The following is a 25,227-nucleotide window of genomic DNA, read 5'->3' on the forward strand; positions in this document are numbered from 1 at the left end:
TACGGCCGCGCCCCCTGCTGGACGGAGGCCGCCCCCCACCCCCGCCCCGTCTCAGCCTGTCTCTGTCTCAAAATAAAAATCGAAACAAAATTAAAAAAAAAAAAAAACTACAACTCTCTAACAATATCTAAGAGTGATGCCACCCCAAATCTTCACCAAATTTTTTACCTTTGCAAAGCTGATAGGCAAAAAATGGTATATTATTGGTGTCAACTAGCATTTTAATTAGGAAAAAATGAGACATTAATATTCATGTGCATTTCCTTTCTGTGAACTTTCTGTTTACACCCTTTCCCTTTTTCCTACTTGTGCTCGTTTTTCTCTTGACTCGTATAATCATCATATACTAAGGAAATTAGACCTTTGTGATAATTTGTAATATTTCCATTCTACTTTCTTTATGGGGGCTTTAGTTTACAGCAATTTTTAATTTTTTAGCTAAATTTACTAATTTTATATGTTTTCTGTGATAAGAAAGGCCTTCTTTGTGCGATGACTATAACAGAAAATTCTCATGTAGTTTTTTTTTCTAGTACTTTCACAGTTTTACTTTTTTCCTACTTAAATTTTGAACCACGTGGAAATGATCCAGTTGTAAGACATGAAGTGTGGACTACACTCTACTTTTTTTTTTCTTCAGATTTTTACACAGATGTCCCAGTACCATTTCTTGAATGATTTATCTTTTCTCTAGTAACCTGAGATGACATTTTTATCAAATGCTTAAATATTGATATTGCCTACTTCTGGATTTTCTATCCTGTTTATACTACAGTACTTTGTTCATTGTAGCTTGCAATATGTTTCAAAATCCCAGAGGCTTGCGTTTTCCTTGTTACTCTTTTCTGAATGTTCCTGGCTATTAATGCTTGTTTACTTTCACATAAACTTGAGAAGCAATTACCCAGTTTGAAAACAAAATTCTATGTTAATTTTTATTGGCATTATATTAAATACCTAGACTCACGTGTAGAGAAATTGATTTTCCTCTTTCTCCATGTCTTTGGTCAGTCAACAATATATGAAGCTTTTTCTTTTAATGTTTATTTATTTTGAGTTTTATTGGCATTATATTAAATACCTAGACTCACGTGTAGAGAAATTGATTTTCCTCTTTCTCCATGTCTTTGGTCAGTCAACAATATATGAAGCTTTTTCTTTTAATGTTTATTTATTTTGAGAGAGACAGAGCAGGAGACGGGCAGAAAGACAGAGAGAAACAGAGAGGATTCCCTTGTGGGGCTCGAGCCCAAGAGCTGAGATCATGACCCGAGGTGAGATCAGAGTCTGACGTTCAACCGACTGAGCCACCCGGGCCCCTTGAGATCTAGTTATTAAGTGGCGATCATCAGTAACCCTCCAGTTTGCCCTCCCAAAGGCAATTCCCTCTCCCACCGGACGTGTGTGACAGCGACTTCAAGCCGGACCCCAGGCCACCTGGTCCTCCGCCTGTCTCCGCCTCCACCTGCGCTCCAGTCTCTGCTGGGCCCAAACCCCCTCCGGCGCGTGTCCTGAGCGGACGTCCTGAGTAGGCGCCACCGACGGGAGCAGCGCCGCAAGGGTCACAAACCAGGACCCGGGTGCACGCTGCGGCCTTGGCGTCCGGTCTCCGCATGCGCGGCGCTGACTCAGCCTCAGGGAGCGACAACCTCGTCTCGGAGCCCGGAGCTGCCTCCTCGAGTGGGGGGGGGGGGGGGGCTCCCTGGCCGGGGACTCCCGGACCCCCGACCCCGGCCTGCCAGCGCTCCATCAGGGTTGCCAGACCAAAGTGCACCAAGTGGGCCACTCATCGGAAACAGGCCCACCTGCGGCCCACCTGCGGCAGGGGTGGAAAGGGGCTTCTTGCCTCCCACCACGCCCGGCCCCGCTGCCCTCTGATGACAGTGCCCTGTCCCCAGAGAATCCTCCCGGAAACAGGCACCGACCAGCTCCCGCCACTCCTTCCGTCCCCCAGGCTCCTCGGAGCCCTGCTCCAGGGACTCAGATCCCAACAAAGGCCATTCCTCCCCCACCCCCACCCCCCCTTGTTGGAACGCATTTCTCGTTCCTCTGGGGTCTCCCGTCGCTGCATTGATTCGATAAACGGATTTTGTCGTTTTACAGGTTTGTCCCTGATGGTTTGGGTGGATGTCTTTCGTGCCACATTAGCTCGCCCTGTGGGTCCTAGGACATGGCCCACAGTAGGGGTTGGAGACACTAAACCAGGCAAAGCCTCGAAGGCTCAGGATAAACCTTCATCATGCTGATGTTGGAAGGATGGGAGAGATGTGGGTCCTGGGGAGAAGAGATGGGCACCAAGAAACCAGGTCTCAACCGCGTTTTGAAACAAAACAGAAGTAGCTGTGGCACAAATTAGGTTTGCCTGCAGGTCTTGAGAACGTGCGTTACTGGGCCCCAGCCCTGGGGTTTGTATTTCTAGCAGCTTTCCCGGGGATGACGATGCTATTGCTTGGGGGAGACGCACTGGAAACCACAACAATGCCAGGTGAGTGCTTTGAATCCGGTGATCCGATCCAGACCTCTGACCTAGACATCTAAAAACTTCATTCTAATAAAACAGTCAAAGGAGTTCTACCCTCAAATCACACAAAGGTTCAACCTCATCAATCCCTAAATTCCATTAAATCTTATTTAGTCCACTTGATAAACGGCCCGTGGTTACCTGCAAATTCTGTGATAAACCAAGGCCACCAAGCGTATGAGAGCTCGGGATTCCTAAACATTTCCTTCTCACTGTGTGTGGTTGTGTCTCCATTTAGATGATGTGATAATGCTTGTTGAAATAACAACCCTCCCCCTCACCCCCTTATAGGGCTGCACAAGCCTGAGTGGTCTGGTGTGCTTTCCACTTTGCTGGTGGTGAGTGTAGATCAGTACAACCCCCATGGAGGAAAAATAGCAATATCTCACAAACGCGCACACCGTGCAGCCCAGCACAGCCTTGCTAGACAATTATACACGGCTGCAGATACACACACGTGCAAAATGGTGTATCTATTCAGATATAGATACAGGACTGCTTTTTACAGGCATCATCATACTGTCTTGCACGACGTTCTTTTTCATTCAATGATATATCTTGACAGCTTAATATTACACATGCATACTTTGCTTCTGGAAGGATACACGAGGGCTAATAGCATCCTGCTGGTGGGGATGGTAAATGGTGACAAAACTCGCTGTATAGCTTTTTATACTTTTTGTATCATGTGGCTGTAGAACTTCTCAAAAATGGAAATAATAGGGGTGCCCAGCTGGCTCAGTGGGTAGAGCATACAGCCCTGAGGTTGTGAGTTCAAGCCCCACGTTGGGCGTAGAACTTCCTTAAGTCAATTAATTAAAAAGATAAAAATAAAGAAAAAGCATGTGTCTTGGCAAAAATGGAAATAATTAAATGAAGAAATATGAAACTACACAAGACTAACATTTTCCTTTGCTCCCCTCAGGAAGATATCTTTAGCCCTAACTGGGAATGTGACTTTTAAATTTTTTTTTTTCAACGTTTATTTATTTTTGGGACAGAGAGAGACAGAGCATGAACGGGGGAGGGGCAGAGAGAGAGGGAGACACAGAATCGGAAACAGGCTCCAGGCTCTGAGCCATCAGCCCAGAGCCCGACGCGGGGCTCGAACCCACGGACCGCGAGATCGTGACCTGGCTGAAGTCGGACGCTTAACCGACTGCGCCACCCAGGCGCCCCTGGGAATGTGACTTCTAGTTTGGTCATACCTCTAAGAATTCACATCCCTCCTTGTCAAAGACAGGAATCCTTAGGAAATAACGGTTGCTTTTAAAGTTAGTATAAGTAACAGATGAAAACTGCAGTACAGATAACATTAGTTTGAAAATGCCTTAAATAAGCCGTGACTTCCAGCATTACAGTGTTACTCGGCAGACAATTTTATCAGTTCCTCTTTGTTAGGCAACATGTTTCTCTGGTGCTCAATTATTCAGTCGTTTCCTTCGTGGGGAATCCTTTCTAAGCAGAACTTGCCAGGGAATGAAAATTCGGTGGGGGGCTGCAACGTGAATCCACTCACTCAACTGACAAAGTAGGTTCCAGCAGGAGCAGAGCTACTGAAAAGGCAGGGAAGGAGGGGTGCGGCGGGATTAGAGGGAATTACTCCACTGGGTGGAGAGTAAGGAATTAACTCAGCAAAAGAGGACACTTACGCATCGCTTGGGAAGGGCGACACTACCGGAAGGAAAGCCGGCCGACGAGGGTGGGATTCGAACCCACGCGTGCAGAGCACAATGGATTAGCAGTCCATCGCCTTAACCACTCGGCCACCTCGTCGCACGGGAACCCAGGCTGGTCTATTTCTTCCTCCCCGCTGCGCTCCATGATTTCCCCCAATGCGTCCGGCCGCCCTGCCCTGGCTTGCTCGCCACACCCGGTCCGAGTCAAGTGTCTGAAAGGACACAGACCCCACGGCCCCGGCGCGGGGGGCAAACACCCGCCGGCAGGTGGAACCAGGCCTGGGCGCTGACCTACAAGGGCGAGAATGGGCTCCGGAAAGAAGCGGGCAGGCGACAGCGTGCGGGGAGGTCCCTGCGGGAGGCCCATCCGGCGGGGCGCCAGGCGCGCTCACCTGTCGCGGTCCGTCCTGCGGGGCGGGGGTGCAGGTGTGGCTCCGTCCCGAGCATCTCTGACTGCGGCCCCCACTTCTCATCTGCACCCCCCCCCCCTCCCGCACTCTTGAGGGTCTGGTGCTTACTTAGTGCAGAGCTTTGGGGGAAGATGTGCTTTTTCCGCCAAAATGGTGGCGCTTCCTTCCCTCCCTGTGCAGTCTCTTAGCTCCGTTCTCAGCTGTGTTGCGGGGAGTGGTTTTCTCTCCCCCGCGGTCTCCGAATTTCAGAATCCCTCCGGTCAGCACGAAACTACCACCTGGGCTACCGCATCCACGCCGCTAAATGCGACCGTCGTTCCCGTTCCTCTGCGGGGACACTCGCTCTTCAGAGAGTCAAGGGCAACCCCATTCCCACCAGCAACTTCAGAACGATTCCCAGGGGAGGGGGGAGCGGCATGGACACCACCCTCCCTCAGCTGGAGGGCAGGGAGTCGTGTGTGCGTTCTGACCATCCCCGTCCAGCAATGCCGGAGTAAGCAAACAGGAACTGTAGTTAAATGCAGGATGAAATGTCCTACTTTTAATTCAAACTCTGAGCATCAGAGTCAAGATACCTAGAAAGGATATTTTCAATTAATTAAACCTCTTGGGTTGATAATCCTAGGTTTTTTTTTAAACCATAAGGTTGTGATGAATATTAGTTACTATCAATAAAAAGCTTAGAAAATTATCTTGCAAACAGTAATTGTTGTGTAAGTCTTTGACACTGTAAGTTGTTTTTGGACTAATAAATAAGCTAATAATTAATTACATGAAATGGTATTCAACAAGAAAAAGAAAACCCGGTAGAAAAAAAAAAAATTAAAAAACCCCACCAGGTATGGTCAATGCACAGAAGAAAATCAGATGGTTAATGAACGTAACTGAAGTGCACCAGCTAACTTGTACATGGGGATAGGACGCTTAAAACCTCATTCTCAAGGGGCGCCTGGGTGGCGCAGTCGGTTAAGCGTCCGACTTCAGCTCGGGTCACGATCTCGCGGTCCGTGAGTTCGAGCCCCGCGTCGGGCTCTGGGCTGATGGCTCAGAGCCTGGAGCCTGCTTCCGATTCTGTGTCTCCCTCTCTCTCTGCCCCTCCCCCGTTCATGCTCTGTCTCTCTCTGTCCCAAAAATAAATAAACGTTGAGAAAAAAATTAAAAAAAAAAAACAAAACCTCATTCTCCCTCCCCTACTCCCACTGCAGATTTCTGAAATACTGCCCATGCAGGTGTTAACGGGTCCAACCACCCTGAAGGACAATTGCATAAGACCTATTAAAATTTACAAAGTTCATACCCTTCCTTAACCCAACAGTCAGCCCACTAGTAGAGAATTCTGCTAGAGAAATACCAACACTAGTGTGAAAAAATACACACACACACACACACACTACATACATTTTAGTGGAGGGCTACTTCTGATAGTTAAATATTAGAGACTGCCCAATGCCTAACAAATGGAATAGTTTTATGATCAAGCATAACATTGGAGGAGTCTGTGGTCATTAATAAGAACAACACAGAGCTACATGTAGTAACTGACAAATATTTTCCCAATTACTTTTTCTTAAGGCAAATTGTAGAACCATATGTATAGCATTTTCATATTGTTTTGGTACTGTGTTTCATTTTAGGTGATAAAATGAGTTTAGATATTTATTATTATTTTTAAAAGGGGGTTTTATTTAATTTTTTAAAATTTATTTATTTTGACAGAGAGGACTCACAAGCACATGCATGAGCGGGGAAGGCGCAAAGAGAGAGAGAGAATCCCAAGCAGGCTCCACTGTGCCAGCACAGAGCCCCATGTGGGGCTTGAACTCATGAACTGAACCTTGAGATCATAACCCGAGCTGAAGCAAAGAGTTGGATGCTTAACCTACTGAGCCACCCAGGTGTCCCCAGATATTTATTATTTTTTAAAGTAATCTCTACACCCAACGTGGGGCTGCACCTTACAACCTGGAAATCAAGAGTCACACGGTCTACTGACTGGGCCAGCCAAGCACCCCTGGTTTAGATATTTAATATCAGTGAGGGCCATTCAGCTGCAGCATCAATTTTATCAAGGTCCCAAACTTCGACTTTCCACCTTACCCTCACAGAAGTATTTACACCTACACCTACGTATCTATTAAGCATCACACAACAATTGTGCATTTCTTTTTAATGAGTTAGCTGAAGAGTTTTTAACATACCCCAATATTTTCAAAATTTACTTGGCATTTATTTTTATTTTTTTTATTTTTTCAACGTTTATTTATTTTTGGGACAGAGAGAGACAGAGCATGAACGGGGGAGGGGCAGAGAGAGAGGGAGACACAGAATCGGAAACAGGCTCCAGGCTCTGAGCCATCAGCCCAGAGCCTGACGCGGGGCTCGAACTCACGGACCGCGAGATCATGACCTGGCTGAAGTCGGATGCTTAACCGACTGCGCCACCCAGGCGCCCCAGCATTTATTTTTTATATACTGGGCACGAACCTTTTGCCGTTTCTGAAAAGTCTCTGACATGAAAATTAAAAAAAAAAAAAAGTCCTGAAGGATGTATGTCAATTGTTAACAGCTGAGTTTTTCAACGTTCTTTATTAAAGGTGTTTCAAGATTTCACTTTTTCTTTAACCATATGTTACTTAACAATTTCATTATTTTAAAGAAGGATCTACACCCAACCTGGGGCTTGAACTCACAACCCTGAGATCAAGAGCCGGATGCTCTACTGGCTGAGCCACCGAGGCACCCCAGTGATTTCATTTTAAAAGGTAAAGATAAATTTAAACGAAGTATTTAAAGGCTGAAGCATGGTGAAGAGCGCCAAATGCTGCTCAGAAATGAAGATACGAAGAAATGGCCACTGGGTTTACCAACGATCTTTATATATGATAGGAAGGAGTTTCATCTTAACATCTTACAGATCAAGCTGGTGGATGCCACTTGTAAGAGGTTGGGTCCTATAGATGTCTTCAGGACAGTGGGAAACAGCCTTCTCACTATATTTGACAGCACAGTGAATTGTGCTCCTGCCTGGGCTGTCTTCCCACCAGGATCCTAAACCCATTTCTTGTTTCTCACCCAACCACAGAGGATGGGGCTCCACTTCCCCATCTCTTCTCAGTGGGGATCCGAGTTGCAGTTTTCATTTCCTCAGGGGAAGCATTTGATCTTCGGGAAGGTGTTTGATCACTACCTGCTCTCAAACAGGGTCCCGGTGGGATTTCCACCAGGCACCCTGTGTTAACCCTGTGTCTCCACCCTTTTCCCCCATAACCATCCTTCAGATGGTCTCAGGTCCTCTGTGCCTGTTATTCTGGTTTTTCTCTCCTCCCCTACGTGTGTAGATAACGCTCAATCACTGAGCAGTGTGGGGACTCACGGTTCAAGCTTGGGACGTGTGTTTGATGGTGATCCTGTTTAATTAATATTGTGTAGTTGCAGGAGGAGGAGAGACTGCCGCAAATCCACCGAACGAACTCGAACTGCGAGCGTGATGAAATCACAGCACCTGCCGTCCACGCCTCTGTTCTCTCAACAACTATTTAACAAATGTCCTTTCTCTTCCCGTGCAAAGCGTACACTGTCAGGGGGAAGACAGACGTTTAAACAAAGAACGCACGTAAGTACATGACCACAAATTTCGTTAGGGGACAGGAAAAATGTACAGAGTGGCATGAGAACAATCACATGGGGGAATTCACGTTCACTGGGAGATTAGGGAATGTGGCTCTGAACAGACACCCTTTAGGTGCGTAGGTGAAATTTAGTATAAAATTAGGGCAGTGTCGGGACAGGCAGGGGCAAGTGAAGTGAGGGGTATTCCGGGCAGAGTGAGAGGTGTGTGTAGGGGAGAGGGGTCGTGGTCAGGAAGCTTGGGAGAAGGCCAGTGTGAGCCAGACCCAGTAAGCAGTGGAGACAGTGGGGAAAGCGAGGCCACTGGGGACAGTGTGGCCAAGTCATGTGACCAAGGCATTGACTATGTTCAGGATTTGAAATTCTACTCCAACTACAATGGGAACGTGTTGAAGCCTCACAAGCAGAGGACGAATACAGTCTGTTTAATATTTCTGAAAGACCACATCCAAGATAGATTTATATATCCAAGATACACCTGCAGCTGACTCAGATGCACACTGGCAGGGCCTGCAGGGCGACCACTCCAGGTTTGATGCTGAGAGCTTTCCCCTTTGAGCTCCCCTTTGAGTTCCTCCTCCCTGGGGTGCCCTCAGCCCCAGGCAAAACCTGGGCAAAGGGCAAAGAGTTTGCTGAAGAATTTAGCTTTTTAAAAGACTGTAAAAATTATCAGATTTATATCCATAATGAGTGGTTGACTCTCTGGTCAAGATTTTAATTACCAAGGGTAAAGATTCTGGAACTTGTGTGTGTGTGTGTGTGTGTGTGTGTGTGTGTGTGTGTGAGATATCTAATTCACCAGGAGATCGTTTGATTCTTGGTTTGTTTTCCAGCTTTAATGACTCTGTTCTTTCTTTTTTTCTTTAATTTAAAAAATTTTTTTAATGTTTATTTATTTTGGGGACAGAGAGAAACAGAGCATGAACGGGGGAGGGGCAGAGAGAGAGGGAGACACAGAATCGGAAACAGGCTCCAGGCTCTGAGCCATCAGCCCAGAGCCCGACGCGGGGCTCGAACTCACAGACCGCGAGACTCACGGACCGCGAGATCGTGACCAGGCTGAAGTCGGACGCTTAACCGACTGCGCCACCCAGGCGCCCCTCTCTCTCACAACTTTATAAATAAATAAATAATTTAAAAAGGCCATTCTAAGAAAATTATCACACTGATCAAAATAAAAAAGAATAAAACAAAGACATCTGAAGAAGCCACTTTCCCTCCTACTAGACATGCTCACTAAATACGCAGTGCTGATATTTAAAAGCCCCACCTCTCTTCTCTTACACGTTGGAATCTTTATGGATAAAATAAATCATGATACCTGGATTTTCCTTACAGCATAGTAGGAAAACGGTAAAGACAGAGGGGGCTGGGAGGGAGGGGGCGGGAGAGGCACTTGGAGGCTTTATAGGTTTCCTTGTTTTGTGTGTAAAAATTTCTATAATAAACGTAGGGGTGCGGCTGACCGGGTCATGAGAGCAGGCGACTCTTGATTTAGGGGTTCTGAGGTCGAGCCCCACGTTGGGGGTAGAGTTTACTAATTAAAAAAAAAAAAAAAGGAAAAAACTTTAACATTTTCCGTAAGAAAATATTTTGACCACATGGCAAAATACGCCAGATGCGGTCCCCGCACCCGAGGCACTAGACTCCGGAGGGGACACCGGACGAGCTGGGGTGGGGAAGCTTCGTCCCCCCGTTGGCGGAAATTCCCGCGCACGACCGAGCCCAGCACGTGGGACGCGGGCGCGCCGGCGCAGGTGCACGGAAGTGCTCGCCCCCCGCGGGCCGCGCCTCTGCCCCGCGACCACCAGGTGCCGCCTCAGAGCCCCAGCTCCGCGCCTTCCCGGGAAAGCGCAGAGGCCGCGGGAGCGCGAACTGCGGGCGGTGCCGCCAAACCCGCTCCCCCGGGCAGGCGGGGGGGGGGGGGGGCCTCCCCGCAGGCTGCCGAAGCCCCGCACCGCCGCGTGGTGACGACCCCCCAGCACCCCTCCCTAACCCCAGGCCGCAGGGCGCCCGCCAGGTGTGCGCCCTCCCCCGGGTCCCTCCGCGCGGCCAGGGGTGCGCCCTCCCCACCTCCCCCCGGGTTCCTCCCCCCACCTCCCCCCGCCCTCCGGGTTCCTCCCCCCACCCCCCGGGTTCCTCCCCGACCAGGTGTGCGCCCTCCCCGGGTCCCTCCGCGCGGCCAGAGGTGCGCCCTCCCCACCTCCCCCCGCCCCCCGGGTTCCTCCCCCCACCTCCCCCCGCCCCCCGGGTTCCTCCCCCCTCCCCCCCCCCCCCCGGGTTCCTCCCCGACCAGGGGTGCGCCCTCCCCGGGTCCCTCCGCGCGGCCAGAAGTGCGCCCTCCCCACCTCCCCCCGTCCCCCGGGTTCCTCCCCCCGCCCCCCCGGGTTCCTCCCCCACCAGGTGTGAGCCCTCCCCCGGGTCCGTCCCCGCCGCTTCCCAGACTAACAGCCGCCTGCGAGTTTGAGAGGCTGGTGGGGGGCGGGGCTCGCGGCCGCAAAATCGCTCCGAGAGCAGAAGCGCCTCTCGTCCAAGCGGAAAGCCACGGATGGGGGTCGCTAGCGCACAGGGGAGGCCCGCCTCGCTCTCGGGGCTCCGCCTGGGGAGGTCGCCCTGCCCCCCTCCCCCCCCCCCCGCCGAAACTTCCCCACGTGCTGACGACCTGGGGGTGGGGGGCGGCCACACGGCCCGAAGCCGGGACGAAAACCGGTTGCATGCCCGGTTCCGCGCTGGGGGCGCAGGGCCGGCAACCTGCTGGATGCGAGAAAAGATTTACAAATCACATGTCTGACGGGGACCAATACCCCCAATACCCGCAGGCTTCGTTTACCGCTCGTCACAGACACTGCCTTTCTCCCCCCAAAGTGAAGGGGGTGACAACCGAGCATCCAGCGGGCTATTGGCGCCATGTTTTCAACATTCGCTCACTTAGTTTTGGTAATTCTCACAACGTTTTCAACCTTTTGATTTCATCCTGTTCAGTATTATTTGTTATGGTGATCTGTGGTCAGTGGTTACAGAGTGTGGAAAGCTCAGATGATGGTTAGCACATTTTAACAACAGAGGATCTTTAAATTAAGGCATCTATGTGGTTTTTGTAGACACAATGCTATTGCACACTTAATAGACTTCAGTATAGTGCAAACACAACTTTTATACGACTGGGAAACGAAAACATTCATTTGACTCACTTTACTGCAGTGGTCCGGAACTAAAGCTGCAGTGTCTCTGGGGTATGTGCCTGTGTATAAAGAACCCATGCAACTCGATTGAAAAAGAAAAAGAAAAAGAAAAATCCAAACTGATTTTAAAAATTTAAAGATGGGCAGAGGATCTGAATAGACATTTTCCCAAAGATGTAAAGATGGCAAACAGGTACATAAAAAAAAGTGCTCAACAGGGGCGCCTGGGTGGCTCAGTCGGTTGACCCGCTGACTTTGGCTCAGGTCATGATCTCGCGGCCCCTGAGTTCAAGCCCCGCGTTGGGCTCTGTGCTGACAGCTCTGAGGCTGGAGCCTGTTTCGGATTCTGTGTCTCCCTCTCTCTGACCCTCCCCCATTCATGCTGTCTCTGTCTCAAAAATAAATAAATGTTAAAAAAAAAAAAAAAGTGCTCAACATCACTCACCATCAGGGAAATGTAAATCCAACCCAACCTTGTTAGGATAGTTATTATCAAAAAGACAAGAGATAACAAGGGTCTGGCAGAACGTGGAGGAAAGGGATCCCTTGTTCACTGTTGGTGGGAATGTAAATTGGAATGGCTGCTATGGAAAACAGCACAGAAGTTCCTCAACAAAATAAAAATAGAACTACCACATATCCAGAAATCCCACTTTCAAAGGCAAAGAAAACACGAGCTCAGAAAGAGATCTGCACCCACATGCTCATGGCTGCATTACACACAGTAGCGAAGACACGGGCACAACCAGTGTCCATCAGGGGATGGTTGGATGAGGAAACTGGTATATAAATACAACGGAATACTGTTTAGCCATAAAAAAAGAATGACATCTGGTCATTTGCCTGGATGGACACTGAAGGCATTATGCTAAGTGAAATACGTCAGACACAGAAAGACAAATACCATATGATCTCACTGATATGTGGAATCTAAAAGAACAACGAACCAAACTCAGACACAGAGAACAGACTGGTGGTCACCGGAGGCGGGAGGCGGGAGGGGTGAAATGGGTGAAGGTGGTCAGAAGATACAAACTTGCAGTTATAAAATAAATAAGGGAGGAGGCTGTAATGTATCCCATGGTGACTATGGCTAATGATACTGTATTGCACATTTGAGAGTTGCTGAGAGATCTTAAATGTTTTCATTCAATGAAAAAAATTGTAACTATACATGGTGATGGATGTTAACTACACTTACTGTGGTGATTGCTTCAGGATATATACAAATACCAAATTATTATATTGTAGACCTGAAACATATATGTCAATTATATCTCAACTTTTTAAAAGTTGAGCTTATGGCGATTCACATTTGAGTGGCGTCTGAAGGCCTGACACCTTTGGTAACTTTTGATGCTCCTCCAGATGTCAATTCTTTTTTTTTTAACGTGTATTTATATTTGAGACAGACAGAGACAGAGCATGAACAGGGGAGAGGCAGAGAGAGAGGGAGACACAGAATCTGAAACGGGCTCAGGCTCTGAGCTGTCAGCACGGAGCCCGACGCAGGGCTCGAATTCACGGACCGTGAGATCATGACCTGAGCCAAAGTCGGACGCTTAACCGACTGAGTCACCCAGGCGCCCCCAGATGTCAATTGTTTTAAGAACACATTGTATTTGCAAGGATAGGGGAACATGGAGATCATATTATCGGCCTGTAACAGAAGTGATTTCTATTCCCTACAGAAGTGAGATGTAAAAACTACAAAAAGAGACAGGGGAGGGGCATCTGGGTGGTTTAGTTGGTTGAGCACCCGACTCTTGACTTCGGTTCAGGTCACGATATCACAGTTTGTGAGATGGAGCCCTGCATCAGGCTCTGTGCTGACAGCATGGGGCCTGCTTGGGATTCTCTCTCTGCCCCTCCCCCACCCGAGATAGCTTTCTCTCTCTCTCTGTCTCTAAGTAATAAACTTTAAACAAAGAGAGAGAGAGAAACAGGAGAAACATTCTCAATGACCAGGGAAGTGTGAAGAGTCTTAGTTTTGGAGGATCAAAGGGTGTAGAGCAGAAAAGTGACATAATGACAAATTAGAAGACCAAACACCCTAAGGGAGACTTATATTCTTACCATAGTTGGGCCAGTTTTTCATTATTGAAAGGGAACTATGTTGCCTATAAACACCGTAAATCCAGTAGGAAGTCAGGAGCAGTGGTCTGAGACACGCCACAAATCAAGCTTCTGTTCTCTGAATGAAATAAAATAAAAATAAAATAATTCTTCCCAATAAAGCACTTTTCATCTTGGAAGAATGCCCATTTCGCATCTGCTAAACATTTTTTTGCATCATTTTCCTTTATATGGTTGGCACTGGGTCGGCACTTAAGAAAGGCTTGAGAAAGGAGTGAGGGTGTTTTGTTTTGATCTCTTCCAGCTCTAAACCTGCATTATTTAATGCTTATGTCTAGTGAGGTGAATGGCCGCTAGAAGAATTTCAGTGTCTGTGAGGTAAGTGGTGTGTGAGTTCATCTTAAAGGAGTCCTGAGTCTGAAAGAAGCTTGCCAATCATCCAGTAGAAAATGTAGATGCTACAAGAAAACACTTCAGTGCAAACTGGCCTCTGTTGGAAAGAAGAAATCCAATGAGAAAACCTTCCTTACATGAGAAGTTTCGAGTGTCTGGTAGAGTTGTCGAAACAACCCCGGACATACAGACTAGTACTGTCACCATGTGCGTTCCAGCCTTTCCTATACTGAGACATCTGTCACTTACCTCCCTCCTTCCACAAGTTGTCCTGGCTTATCACATACTCTCTACACTTCTCCAATAAAAACCAATACTTGATATTCACTCTTTGGGTTTGTTCTGGTGTGGGTATGGTTTTTATTTCAACCTTCACTTAGAAAAAATTATAGGAACAACATGAGTGCTATATCCCTTTTACTGAGATTTGCCTATTATTAATGCTTGACACTTGGTTTTCTTCTTCACGTATACCTGACTGCTGTCATTCGCTAACCCACTAAACTTCCTAAAGATGTGTTGTGGTATCAAGAACCTTCATCCCTGAACACTTCAACATGCACATTCTAAAAACAGACATTCTGCCTTGGGACCACAAAACAATGCCTGACTCAAACTGAACACTGATACAATACTATTATTGAATGAATAGTCCATGTTCCCATTATGCCAACTGTCCCAATAATGTTCTTCACATAAATTTTATTCCAGTCTGGGATCCAACCTGGGCTCACGCATTGAGCTCACGTTACATTTCTTAATCTCCTTTAATCTAAAACAATTCCCCAATGTTTGTCTCTCAAACATAGATATTTTTGAAGAACACAGGGCAGTTGGTCTGTTGAACACTCTGCCCCAAACTTGGGTTTGCCTAATGTTTCCTCACGACTAGATTCAGGTTATGCATTTTTTTTTTTTTTTTTTTGCCAAAAATACCACAGAAGTGATGTGTCCTCAGTGAAGCAATGATATCAGAAGCCATATATCAGTTCATCCCATTACTAGCTGTTGTTGGATTACTTAAGGTGTTGTTAACCAGATTTCTCCCACAGCAAAGGCATCACTTTCCCCTGGATTATGTTTTCGAACTTAGGCCTATAGCTCCTTAGGCAGGATGGTCAAGAACCACTTAATATACCAGGAGCTCCAGGATCAGTGCCTGGTTGTGTGTCTCCAGCCTCAGCCACTGGTAACGAACTCCGAGCTTTCCAAGGCCCAGAAACCTCCTTTCCTTCCTTCCTTCAATATTTATGGAGCAACAAATACATGTCAGGTACTGCTTGAAGTGCAGAGATAGGCTGAGAATAAAACAGAGTCCTGCTCTCAGCCATTCTTAGCTCCAGAAGTCCTGGCAGGCTCCCTCTGCTGGGCCTCATCACGGGCTCTCCTGAGATGTGAGAGTAAGCAGTAACAGAAAAAACCAACACAGACTTTGATAAGAACCCAACTCTGGTCCTCTGTGTCTGTTTAAAATTTTTTTTTTTTTTCAACGTTTATTTATTTTTGGGACAGAGAGAGACAGAGCATGAACGGGGGAGGGGCAGAGAGAGAGGGAGACACAGAATCGGAAACAGGCTCCAGGCTCTGAGCCATCAGCCCAGAGCCCGACGCGGGGCTCGAACTCCCGGACCGCGAGATCGTGACCTGGCTGAAGTCGGACGCTTAATCGACTGCGCCACCCAGGCGCCCCCTCTGTGTCTATTTAGAATGTTTGTATTCCTGTCTACGGTTGTTCTCAAGTCAAGATTAACAAAACCTGATGTATTTCTTGGAGAGAAAGGGGTAGAGTGTATGTGGGTTGAAAGCCAGTTCAAAATAACAGCTTTTATCAAAGACAAAGATGCTATTCAGAGATACATTCAAAAACATTATAAACCAGTCAGGATGGACTTCCAAAATCATGTTCAAGAAGGCAGGGAAGAGAAACCACAGAAATGCAACACAGGGAACAAGAAAAAAAATAGCAGACTTAAGCCTTAAAATACCAATAATGACATTAAGTAGAAAACGCTTCAGTTCAATCCACCAATCCTAAAACAACAGTTGGTGGAATAAATTAAAAACCCGTCACCCAAATATGTGCCATCTGTAAGAAACGCTCTTCAAATTTAATGATACAGGTAAATGGAAAGTAAAAGGTTGGGAAAACAGACGTGATGCAAACATCAAAGGAAAGGAGAAGCAGGATTATTCTCTTGCTGGCTGTCTAGATTTAAGAAAGTGTTGAAGGGGCGCCTGGGTGGCGCAGTCGGTTGGGCGTCCGACTTCAGCCAGGTCACGATCTCGCGGTCCGTCAGTTCGAGCCCCGCGTCGGGCTCTGGGCTGATGGCTCAGAGCCTGGAGCCTGTTTCCGATTCTGTGTCTCCCTCTCTCTCTGCCCCTCCCCCGTTCATGCTCTGTCTCTCTCTGTCCCAAAAATAAATAAACGTTGAAAAAAAAAATTATAAAAAAAAAAAAAAAAGACATCAGGTTTTGGGGCGCCTGGGTGGCGCAGTCGGTTAAGCGTCCGACTTCAGCCAGGTCACGATCTCGCGGTCCATGGGTTCGAGCCCCGAGTCGGGCTCTGGGCTGATGGCTCAGAGCCTGGAGCCTGTTTCCGATTCTGTGTCTCCCTCTCTCTCTGCCCCTCGCCCGTTCATGCTCTGTCTCTCTCTGTCCCAAAAATAAATAAACGTTGAAAAAAAAAAAAGTGTTGAAGACAACGTTAATAATGCAGATTAAACTTTAAAATGTGTCACATCTGTAGCTGTTCCATTACGGACAGCACAAAAAAATGAGAAAATACTCTCCAGTATTTGAAAACTATTATGAGGTTCAGCACAGAAGTCCCTCATGTCATTGCCCGAGGGACACAGGTAGTTCCGAAAGAGGTTTTCAGTTGTGTAAATACAACTTGTAGGAGGGCGAAAATGCTGGAATGAAAAGTTTGATTTTCCCTCTTCCCTTCTGTCCTCGGTTGTAAGCTCAAGGAGCGTGCTCACAATGAGAAGAGTATGCCCTTGGCTTTGGTCAGAATGTGCCCCCACCCCTGATTTTGAGCTACTGGAGGCCAAAACACGATGCTCTCCACGTCACTCAGACTATAGCACATCCTTGGGGTGCCTGGGTGGCTCAGTGGGTTGAGCAGCGTCCAACTTCGGCTCAGGTCATGATCTCATGGTTTGTGAGTTCAAGTCCCACATTGGGCTCTGTGCTGTCACCTGCGGAGCCTGGAGCCTGCTTCAGATCCTCTGCCCCCTTCTCTCTTTGCCCCTCCCCTGCTCGTGCTCTCCCTCAAAAATGAATAAACGTTAAAAAAAAAAACAACTATATAACACATCCTTTCTTCATCAGGAAATGCTAATTATAGGGGTGGAGATCAGGAAGGGTCTGCAGGCCACCCACTTGTGGCTAAGGGTGTGGTTAGGGAGGGAAGGAAACAAGACAACTCACCTCACACATTCCACACATTCCAAACTTGGACATTGTAGTGTCCCGGGGGCCGGTACTCAGAGTAGTAATTTCAACGCCGGGCTAGGCTAAAGCTAGTGAGGAATTAGAATGGGTTGAAAACACACTACATGAAAACTTGTGAATTCAGTAGAAAATATAATTTTTTTTTAAATTTTTTTTTAACATTTTATTTATTTTTGAGACAGAGCATGAATGGGGGAGGGGCAGAGAGAGAGGGAGACACAGAATCGGAAACAGGCTCCAGGCTCTGAGCCATCAGCCCAGAGCCTGACGCGGGGCTCGAACTCACGGACCGCGAGATTGTGACCTGGCTGAAGTCGGATGCTTAACCGACTGCGCCACCCAGGCGCCCCTCTGGTTTTCTTTAAATAATGAAGTTCAAGAAACATTTGACCTCAGTTAAGAAAAGGAGTCGTGAACTCTCCCCGCAGTTTTCACCTCACACCTGGGCGGGGTGTCGGGGTGCAGCGGACTCTCTGGTACTGGGTCGGGGCCCCCAGGGGGATTCCCCGCACTCACTCGGCCGGCCGGGCTCAGCTCCCTGTGGCCCCTCAGGTGCTGGAGCAGCGTGGCTCTCTGCCTGTAGGCCTTCCCACACTCCTCACACGCGTAGGGCTTCTCCTCCGAGTGGACTCTCTTATGTTTCTCGAGATCTGACTTCCAACTGAAGGCGCGCCCACATTCCGGGCACTGAAAAGGCTTCTCGCCCGTGTGGATTCTGACATGGTGACTGAGACCCGTCTTCTGGCTGAAGGCTTTGCCACACTCTTTACACTGATAGGGCTTTACCTTGTTGTGAATCGCCTGGTGTTCGATAAGATGCTCGCCCCTGGTGAAGGCCTTCCCACACTCAGGGCACTGGTGGGTTTTATCCCCAGTGTGGATTCTTGTGTGGTTCCGCAAGCCGGTCGACCGAGTGAAGGTCTTCCCACACTCGCCACACTTGTGTGTTCCTGGCTCGGGGGGGTTCCCGTGCTTCCCTCCCAACCTGTGCTTATTAAGGCCCGAGCGTTGGCTGAAGGCTTCGCCACACTCACCGCATTTATAGGGCTTCTCCCCGGTGTGGCTTCTTTGGTGTATGACCAGGGTTGAGCTCACGCTAAAGCTTTTGCCACACTCAGCACACTCATAGGGTTTCTCCCCCGAGTGGATTCTGTGATGTATTATGAGCTCTGAGGTCCGGCTAAAGGCGCGTCCACACACAGGACATTCAAAAGGTTTCTCTCCAGTGTGGATTCTCTGGTGTTGGTTAAGTCCTGCATACTGAGTGAAGGCTTTTCCACACACTTTGCATTCATAGGGTTTTTCTTCACTGTGAATTCGCTGATGCTCGATCAGATGTGAGCGTTGCCGGAAGGTTTTCCCACACTCGTTACATTCATAAGGCTTCTCCTTGTGGAATCGCTGATGTTCAGTTAGGTCTGAACTATGGCAGAAGGCTTGTCCACAGTCTGTACACTCAAAAGGTTTCTCTCCAGTGTGGACACTTTGATGCTTTGTAAGAACTGATCTCCGACTAAAATACCGGCCACATTTACTACATCGATAGGGCTTTTCTCCAGTGTGGCTTTTGAGATGTTGGAGGAGGCCTGCTTTCCGACTGAAACCTTTGCCACACTCTTGACAGTGATAAGGCTCTTCCTTGCCACGAAGCTCCTGGTGCTGGTTAAGCTCTGACTGTCTGATGAAGGCCTCTCCACGCTCTGTGTGTGAGCGTGCTGTCTCCCCACTGTGGGTCCTCCTGTGCGTGTGAAGGCCTCTTGTCCAGGTGAAGGTTTTCCTGCATTCTTCACAGGCAGAGACTTTTCTGCCTGGGGCACCCCCGTCCTGCCTTTCCAAAGTTCCACTGGGCTCCCTGTCCCCTGTGTATTTGGCATGCTGAGATGAAGTTCCATCCTGTCCATCAGACCCCTTCCCACAAGGCTCTGTTTCTTCACAGAGTTCCTGCTTCACGTCTAACATCACGTTGTCAGTCCTCACTCCACCATCTGGAACAACAGACCACACAACTTGAGGAGAAAAGAGAACTCAAAAGCAATGTGAGAGATAGACAGCTGGAAAGGTTAGTCTTGATTTTAGGTTGATGTTAACAGAAGATATCGCATCATCTCTTATGTTAGTCGTGGTACAGGTGTGGAACTGAGAAAGAACAAAGCATGGCTGAGTTACCAGCAGCGTGTGGCAAAGGTGACAGGCCGTCACTTCTGTAGTGACATAAGACTGTAAGTCCCATCTTGCCGATGGACTCTCCACTAACACCCTTCCTTGCTGGCTTGCTGGCTTTGATGAAGAGAGCCACCACCACCATACAGAGAAGCCATGTGGCAAGAGTGGCCTTGGCCAGCAGCCGGCAAGGGACTGAGATAGAGAAGTCCCTGTCTGACAGAGAAGGGAGTCCTGCCGGCATCGATGTAAGGCTGGAAATAGATCCTTCCCCAGTCACAACTCAGATGAGACCTCAGCCCTAGCACCTTGACCACAACCTTGTAAGAGACCCAGAAGCACGGGGCCAGCTGAGCCAACCCAGACTCTTGACCCACAGACATTGTGAGATAAAACGTGTATGGTTTTAAGCCACTAACTTTGTGGTACCCTTGTTAAGCAGCAGTTGATAACTATGTACAACTAGCACAAAAAAACACAAAGCTTCCTCAGTATAAGAACTACTACAACTAAAAAGAAAAGAGTGGAGGGGCGCCTGGCTGGCTCAGCTGGAAGAGCACGAGACCCTTGATCTCAGGGTTGAGGTCAAGCCCCATGTTGGATGCAGAGGTTACTTAAAAATAAAGTCCAAAAAATAAAAATAAAAAAAAGAGTAAAGAAACCACACGTTGAAAAGCATATACACGCACGTGCACACACACATATGTATCTATGCACATATGAATGTTTGTACTTATGTTCATATATTCATATATTCATATGTGTATAGAGGACACGTAGAACAAAAAACATAAGCAAATTATGTTAAAGTCAAACATAATTGTCCTAACAGCCATATCAATAAATGCAAATGGCTTAACTCATTAAAAAACACTAGATTTGCTCACAGAGCAAAACTGAACTCTATTTTATATATGTGTGTGTGTGTGTGTGTGTGTATTTATTTTTTAAGTTTATTTATTTTTGAGACAGAGAGAGAGAGAGAGCGCGCTGGGGAGAGGCAGAGAGAGAGGGAGACACAAAATTTGAAGCAGGCTCCAGGCTCTGAGCTGTCAGCACAGAGCCCAACACGGGGCTCAAACCCACAAACCACGAGATCATGACCTAAGTCAAAGTCGGACACTCAGCCAACTGAGCCACCCAAGTGCCCCTATTTATTTTTATCTTTTTAAGTTTATTTATTTGAGAGAGACAGAGACAGTGGGGGGGGGGGGCGCAGAGAGAGAGAGAGAGAGAGAGAGAGAGAGAATCCCAAGCAGGCTTTGTGCTGTCAGTGCAGAGCCCGATGTGGGGGCTCCATCCCACAAACCATGTATCATGTATCATGATCTGAGCCGAAACCAAGAGTTGGAAGCTTAACGGACAGAGTTACCCAGGCACCCCTATTTTATTCATTTTGAGAGAGAGAGCGTGCACAGGGAGGGGAAGACAGGTAGAGAGAGGGAGTCCCAAGTAGGCTCCCCACTGTCAGTACAGAACCTGATGGGGGGATCAAACTCACAAACCAGCAGATCATGGCCTGAGCCGAAATTAAGAGTCAGACGCTTAACCGACTGAGCCCCCCAGGCTCCCCTCAACTCTATGTGTATAGTCAAGAGACACATATACAGCAAAATATGTGAATAAGGATAAATTAAGCAAATGCAAATAAAAAGAAAGAAAGAATCAAGATTTTGAAAGAGGAGATGCAGGCCAAAAGCATGAAATGAGACAAAGAAGAACACTTAAAAATGCTAAAATAAAGAATACAATTTGCAATGCAGATGTAACACATATGAATAATTATACAGAAAATAACAGAGTGGCAACTTTCCTAAAGCAGAAACTATAGGTGATATAAAAAAACAGACAGGGGCACCTGGCAGGCTTGGCCGGTAGAGCATGCAACACTTGAGCTCAGGGTTATGAGTTCGAGCCCCACGTTGGATGTAGAGATTACTTAAAAATAAAATCTTTTTTTTTTTTTTTTAATTTTTTTTTTTCAACGTTTATTCATTTTTGGGACAGAGAGAGACAGAGCATGAACGGGGGAGGGGCAGAGAGAGAGGGAGACACAGAATCGGAAACAGGCTCCAGGCTCTGAGCCATCAGCCCAGAGCCCGACGCGGGGCTCGAACTCACGGACAGCGAGATCGTGACCTGGCTGAAGTCGGACGCTTAATCGACTGCGCCACCCAGGCGCCCCAAAAAAATAAAATCTTAAAAGAAGCACATGGGTGGTTCAGTCAGTTAAGCATCTGACTTTGGCTCAGGTCATGATCTTGTGATCCATGAGTTCGAGCCCTGTGTTGAACTCTGTGCTGACAGCTCAGAGCCTGGAGCCGGCTTCTGATTCTGTGTCTCCCTCTCTCTCTCTGCCCCTCCGCCACTCGCACTCTCTCTCACAAAGAAACATTAAAAAAATTTTTTTGAATAAATAAAAATAAAATCTTAAAAAAAATTTAAGGAACAGACATAACAAAGAATAGGCTTTACTTGTCCTCTCTATGTCTCAAAAACACCAAATGGACAAAAAATTAAGATACAGAAGATTTACAAAGTGAAGTCAATAATCCTATAGATATATATGTATTTCAAGTTCTATATCCTGAATGCAGAACAACTTTTCATATGTGCAGTGGACATTAATGAAAACTACCTATGGGGACATAAAAAAACCACAATAAATTGTAAAAATTATGAATTAACACAAACATTCTCTGATCACAATGCAATAAGTTAAAACAAAATCAGAAAACAAGCTCTTCCATCTGAAAATTCTGAACTCAAACAACTAGGACGCATGGATGGCTCAGTAGGTTAAGCGTTTGACACTTGACTTTGGCTCAGGTCATGATCTCACAGTTCCGTGAGTTGGAGTCCCATGTCAGGGACAGTGTGGAGCCTACTTAAGATTCTGTCTCCCCCTTGAGGTGCCTGGGTGGCTCAGTCGGTTAAGCGGCCGACTTCGGCTCAGGTCATGATCTTGCAGCCTGTGAGTTCGAGCCCAGTGTCAGGCTCTGTGCTGACGGCTCAGACCCTGGAGCCTGCTTTGGATTCTGTGTCTCCCTCTCTCTGTGCCCCTCCCCTGTTCATGCTCTGTCTCTCTCTCTGTCAAAAATAAACATTTAAAAAAAATTTAGGGGCGCCTGGGTGGCGCAGTCGGTTAAGCGTCCGACTTCAGCCAGGTCACGATCTCGCAGTCCGTGAGTTCGAGCCCCGCGTCGGGCTCTGGGCTGATGGCTCAGAGCCTGGAGCCTGTTTCCGATTCTGTGTCTCCCTCTCTCTCTGCCCCTCCCCCATTCATGCTCTGTCTCTCTCTGTCCCAAAAATAAATAAACGTTGAAAAAAAAAAAATTAAAAAAAAAAAAAAAAATTAAAAAAAAAAAATTTTTTTTAACGTTTATTTATTTTTGAGATAGAGAGAGACAGAGGATGAATGGGGGAGGGACAGAGAGAGAGGGAGACACAGAATCGGAAGCAGGCTCCAGGCTCTGAGCCATCAGCCCAGAGCCCGATGCGGGGCTCGAACTCATGGACTGCGAGATCGTGACCTGAGCTGAAGTCGGACGCTTAACCTACTGAGCCACCCAGGCGCCCCCCAAAAAAAATTAAAAAAAAAAAAAAAAAAAAAGATTCTGTCTCCCTCTCTCTCTGCCCTTCCCCTGCTCGCTCGCTCTCTCTCTCAAAAGTAAATAAACAAACATTTGAAAGAAAAAACAACTGTTATTTCAAAGGCAAAATATAAACACACATTTCAGATTTTATAGAAAATAACAATGAGAACACTACATTTCACAACATTTGGAATTCATCTAGAGCAGTGTTCAATGAAATATTCATGCCATCAAATATTTATATTAGTAAATAGGAGAATGAAAATATATAAATCAACCCACATCAAAAGTTAGAAAACAACAACAACAAAGACAACTACATAAACCAAGACAGCCTGCTCACTCATGCACTTTATTGGCTTTTCTCCCTTTAGTGTCTCCATTCCCACTCCTGTGCTTCTCGGGATCACCTGATACTGTCACAACCTTAAGTAAATAAGTGAGCGAGTGAATGAATAAACCAACCAACCAACCAGCCAGCCAGCCAGCCAAAGGAGAACATAAGAAATGAATTAAAAAAAATAAATGCAGACACCAAATACAATAGAGAAAAGTAATGGAACATTGTAATGGTAAAACAATTGAATACATCAATATAAATTCATGCGTGTTAGGAAAAAATATGTATTATGTAGCTCTGCCCACGAAATGTCCTAGAAGCAGTGTTACCCACATGATAAAGAACACTCCTCACACCCAGATCTTATTCTCCATTTAAAAAACCAAGGCTCCTTCAGCAATGGTTGACAGCAGATCTGGGTACAGGGAAGATACAAGGTGAGCCTGAAACAATTTATTTTGTTCAAAAAGTAAAAGCAGGCATTCAAAATTAACAGAGCCAAAATTAACAGAGATGGGAGCAAGACTGAAGACATCCACGTAAGCCAAAGATGTGTGGAAGAAAGGGAGGACTGAAATGTGGTGGGTTGAAACATGCTGACTCAACACAAATGCCTATGTCCATAATGATACCAACACAGGAAAAAACCTAAAATCTCATGTCACCATTTAAGGTGCCTAATAAACCACTTCCTGAATTTGAAAACTGGTCAATAAAAGGGGGAAACTAAGCATCAATCATGACTGCCTAGAAGGAAGTGACCAAACAGACATATCGGATGAAGGAAAGCTTTACTATGAAGAATGCCAGTTAATAACAGAGAAGGAATGAAAGAATTACAAATTCATCCTGTAACTCTTAATAAAATGGTTGACCCATATGAGGTTTATCAAACATTTGTAATTTGTTGACAGGGAACTGGCTATTCGCAAAGTGGCAAGGTGACACCTCACAGTTAGCTATTAGGGGCAAAACCAGCTATTTCCTGTCATCATGCTAAGCCGGTGATTTAAATAGCGGGTCACCCAGGTATTAATGTCTCTTGTTACCTAATATTAATTCTAGCCCAAAATGTTTAACTCAAATCCTTCAAGCCTTTAGATGCAACTGCCAGTTTATAGCAAATACAAGGTACGTGGGCAGCAAAGTAAATGATACACTGAGGAAGCAATTAAAAAACTCCAGAGGCTGGGAAACTGGCCTGGGCTCATCAAAAACTCTGGGTTATGGGGAAAAAATGGGAGTGGAATTGTTTTTTTTTTTTTTTTTTTTTTTTTTCCCAACCTTTATTTATTTTTGGGACAGAGAGAGACAGAGCATGAACGGGGGAGGGGCAGAGAGAGAGGGAGACACAGAATCGGAAACAGGCTCCAGGCTCTGAGCCATCAGCCCAGAGCCCGACGCGGGGCTCGAACTCACGGACCGCGAGATCGTGACCTGGCTGAAGTCGGACGCTTAAGGACTGCGCCACCCAGGCGCCCCAAGGAGTGGAATTGTTTTAATGTAGCAAAGAATTAAGAGGCATTAACAACCCCGGATTCTACCCAGAGTTGGACAAATCGGCTTTAAATACATTTTCGAAAAAACTGAGCCAATCTGAATTTGAACTGAATTTAGGTAACATGAAGATGTACCGATGGGGGAAAGGAAAGATCATTAGCTGAACAAAATAGATCAGAAAATAGCAGAGTATGAGTTCCCTTTGGTAAAAGGTATGTGTGTGTATGCACATGCGTGTACGCACACCCGCATATAAATACACACGCACATAAAAAGCTACACAGATA

General features: G+C 46.8%; 1 protein-coding gene and 1 non-coding gene across 2 annotated transcripts in view; both read right to left on the reverse strand.

The window, feature by feature from the left end:
• Positions 1-4,215: 4,215 nt before the first annotated feature.
• On the reverse strand, positions 4,216-4,297 carry TRNAS-GCU. Its single transcript has one exon. It is a non-coding gene; the product is annotated as a tRNA-Ser (tRNA).
• A 13,398-nt stretch (positions 4,298-17,695) lies between these two features.
• LOC123609406 (zinc finger protein 883-like) overlaps positions 17,696-25,227 on the reverse strand; it is a 32,764-nt gene continuing 25,232 nt past the window's right edge. The window contains exon 5 of the mRNA XM_045500432.1: positions 17,696-19,329. Within this exon, the coding sequence (XP_045356388.1) occupies positions 17,741-19,329 (1,589 nt within the window). The 3' untranslated portion in view covers positions 17,696-17,740. The remainder of the gene's footprint in view (positions 19,330-25,227) is intronic.

Source organism: Leopardus geoffroyi, chromosome B2, assembly GCF_018350155.1.
Source record: "Leopardus geoffroyi isolate Oge1 chromosome B2, O.geoffroyi_Oge1_pat1.0, whole genome shotgun sequence".
NCBI classification, from domain to species: Eukaryota; Metazoa; Chordata; class Mammalia; order Carnivora; family Felidae; genus Leopardus; species Leopardus geoffroyi.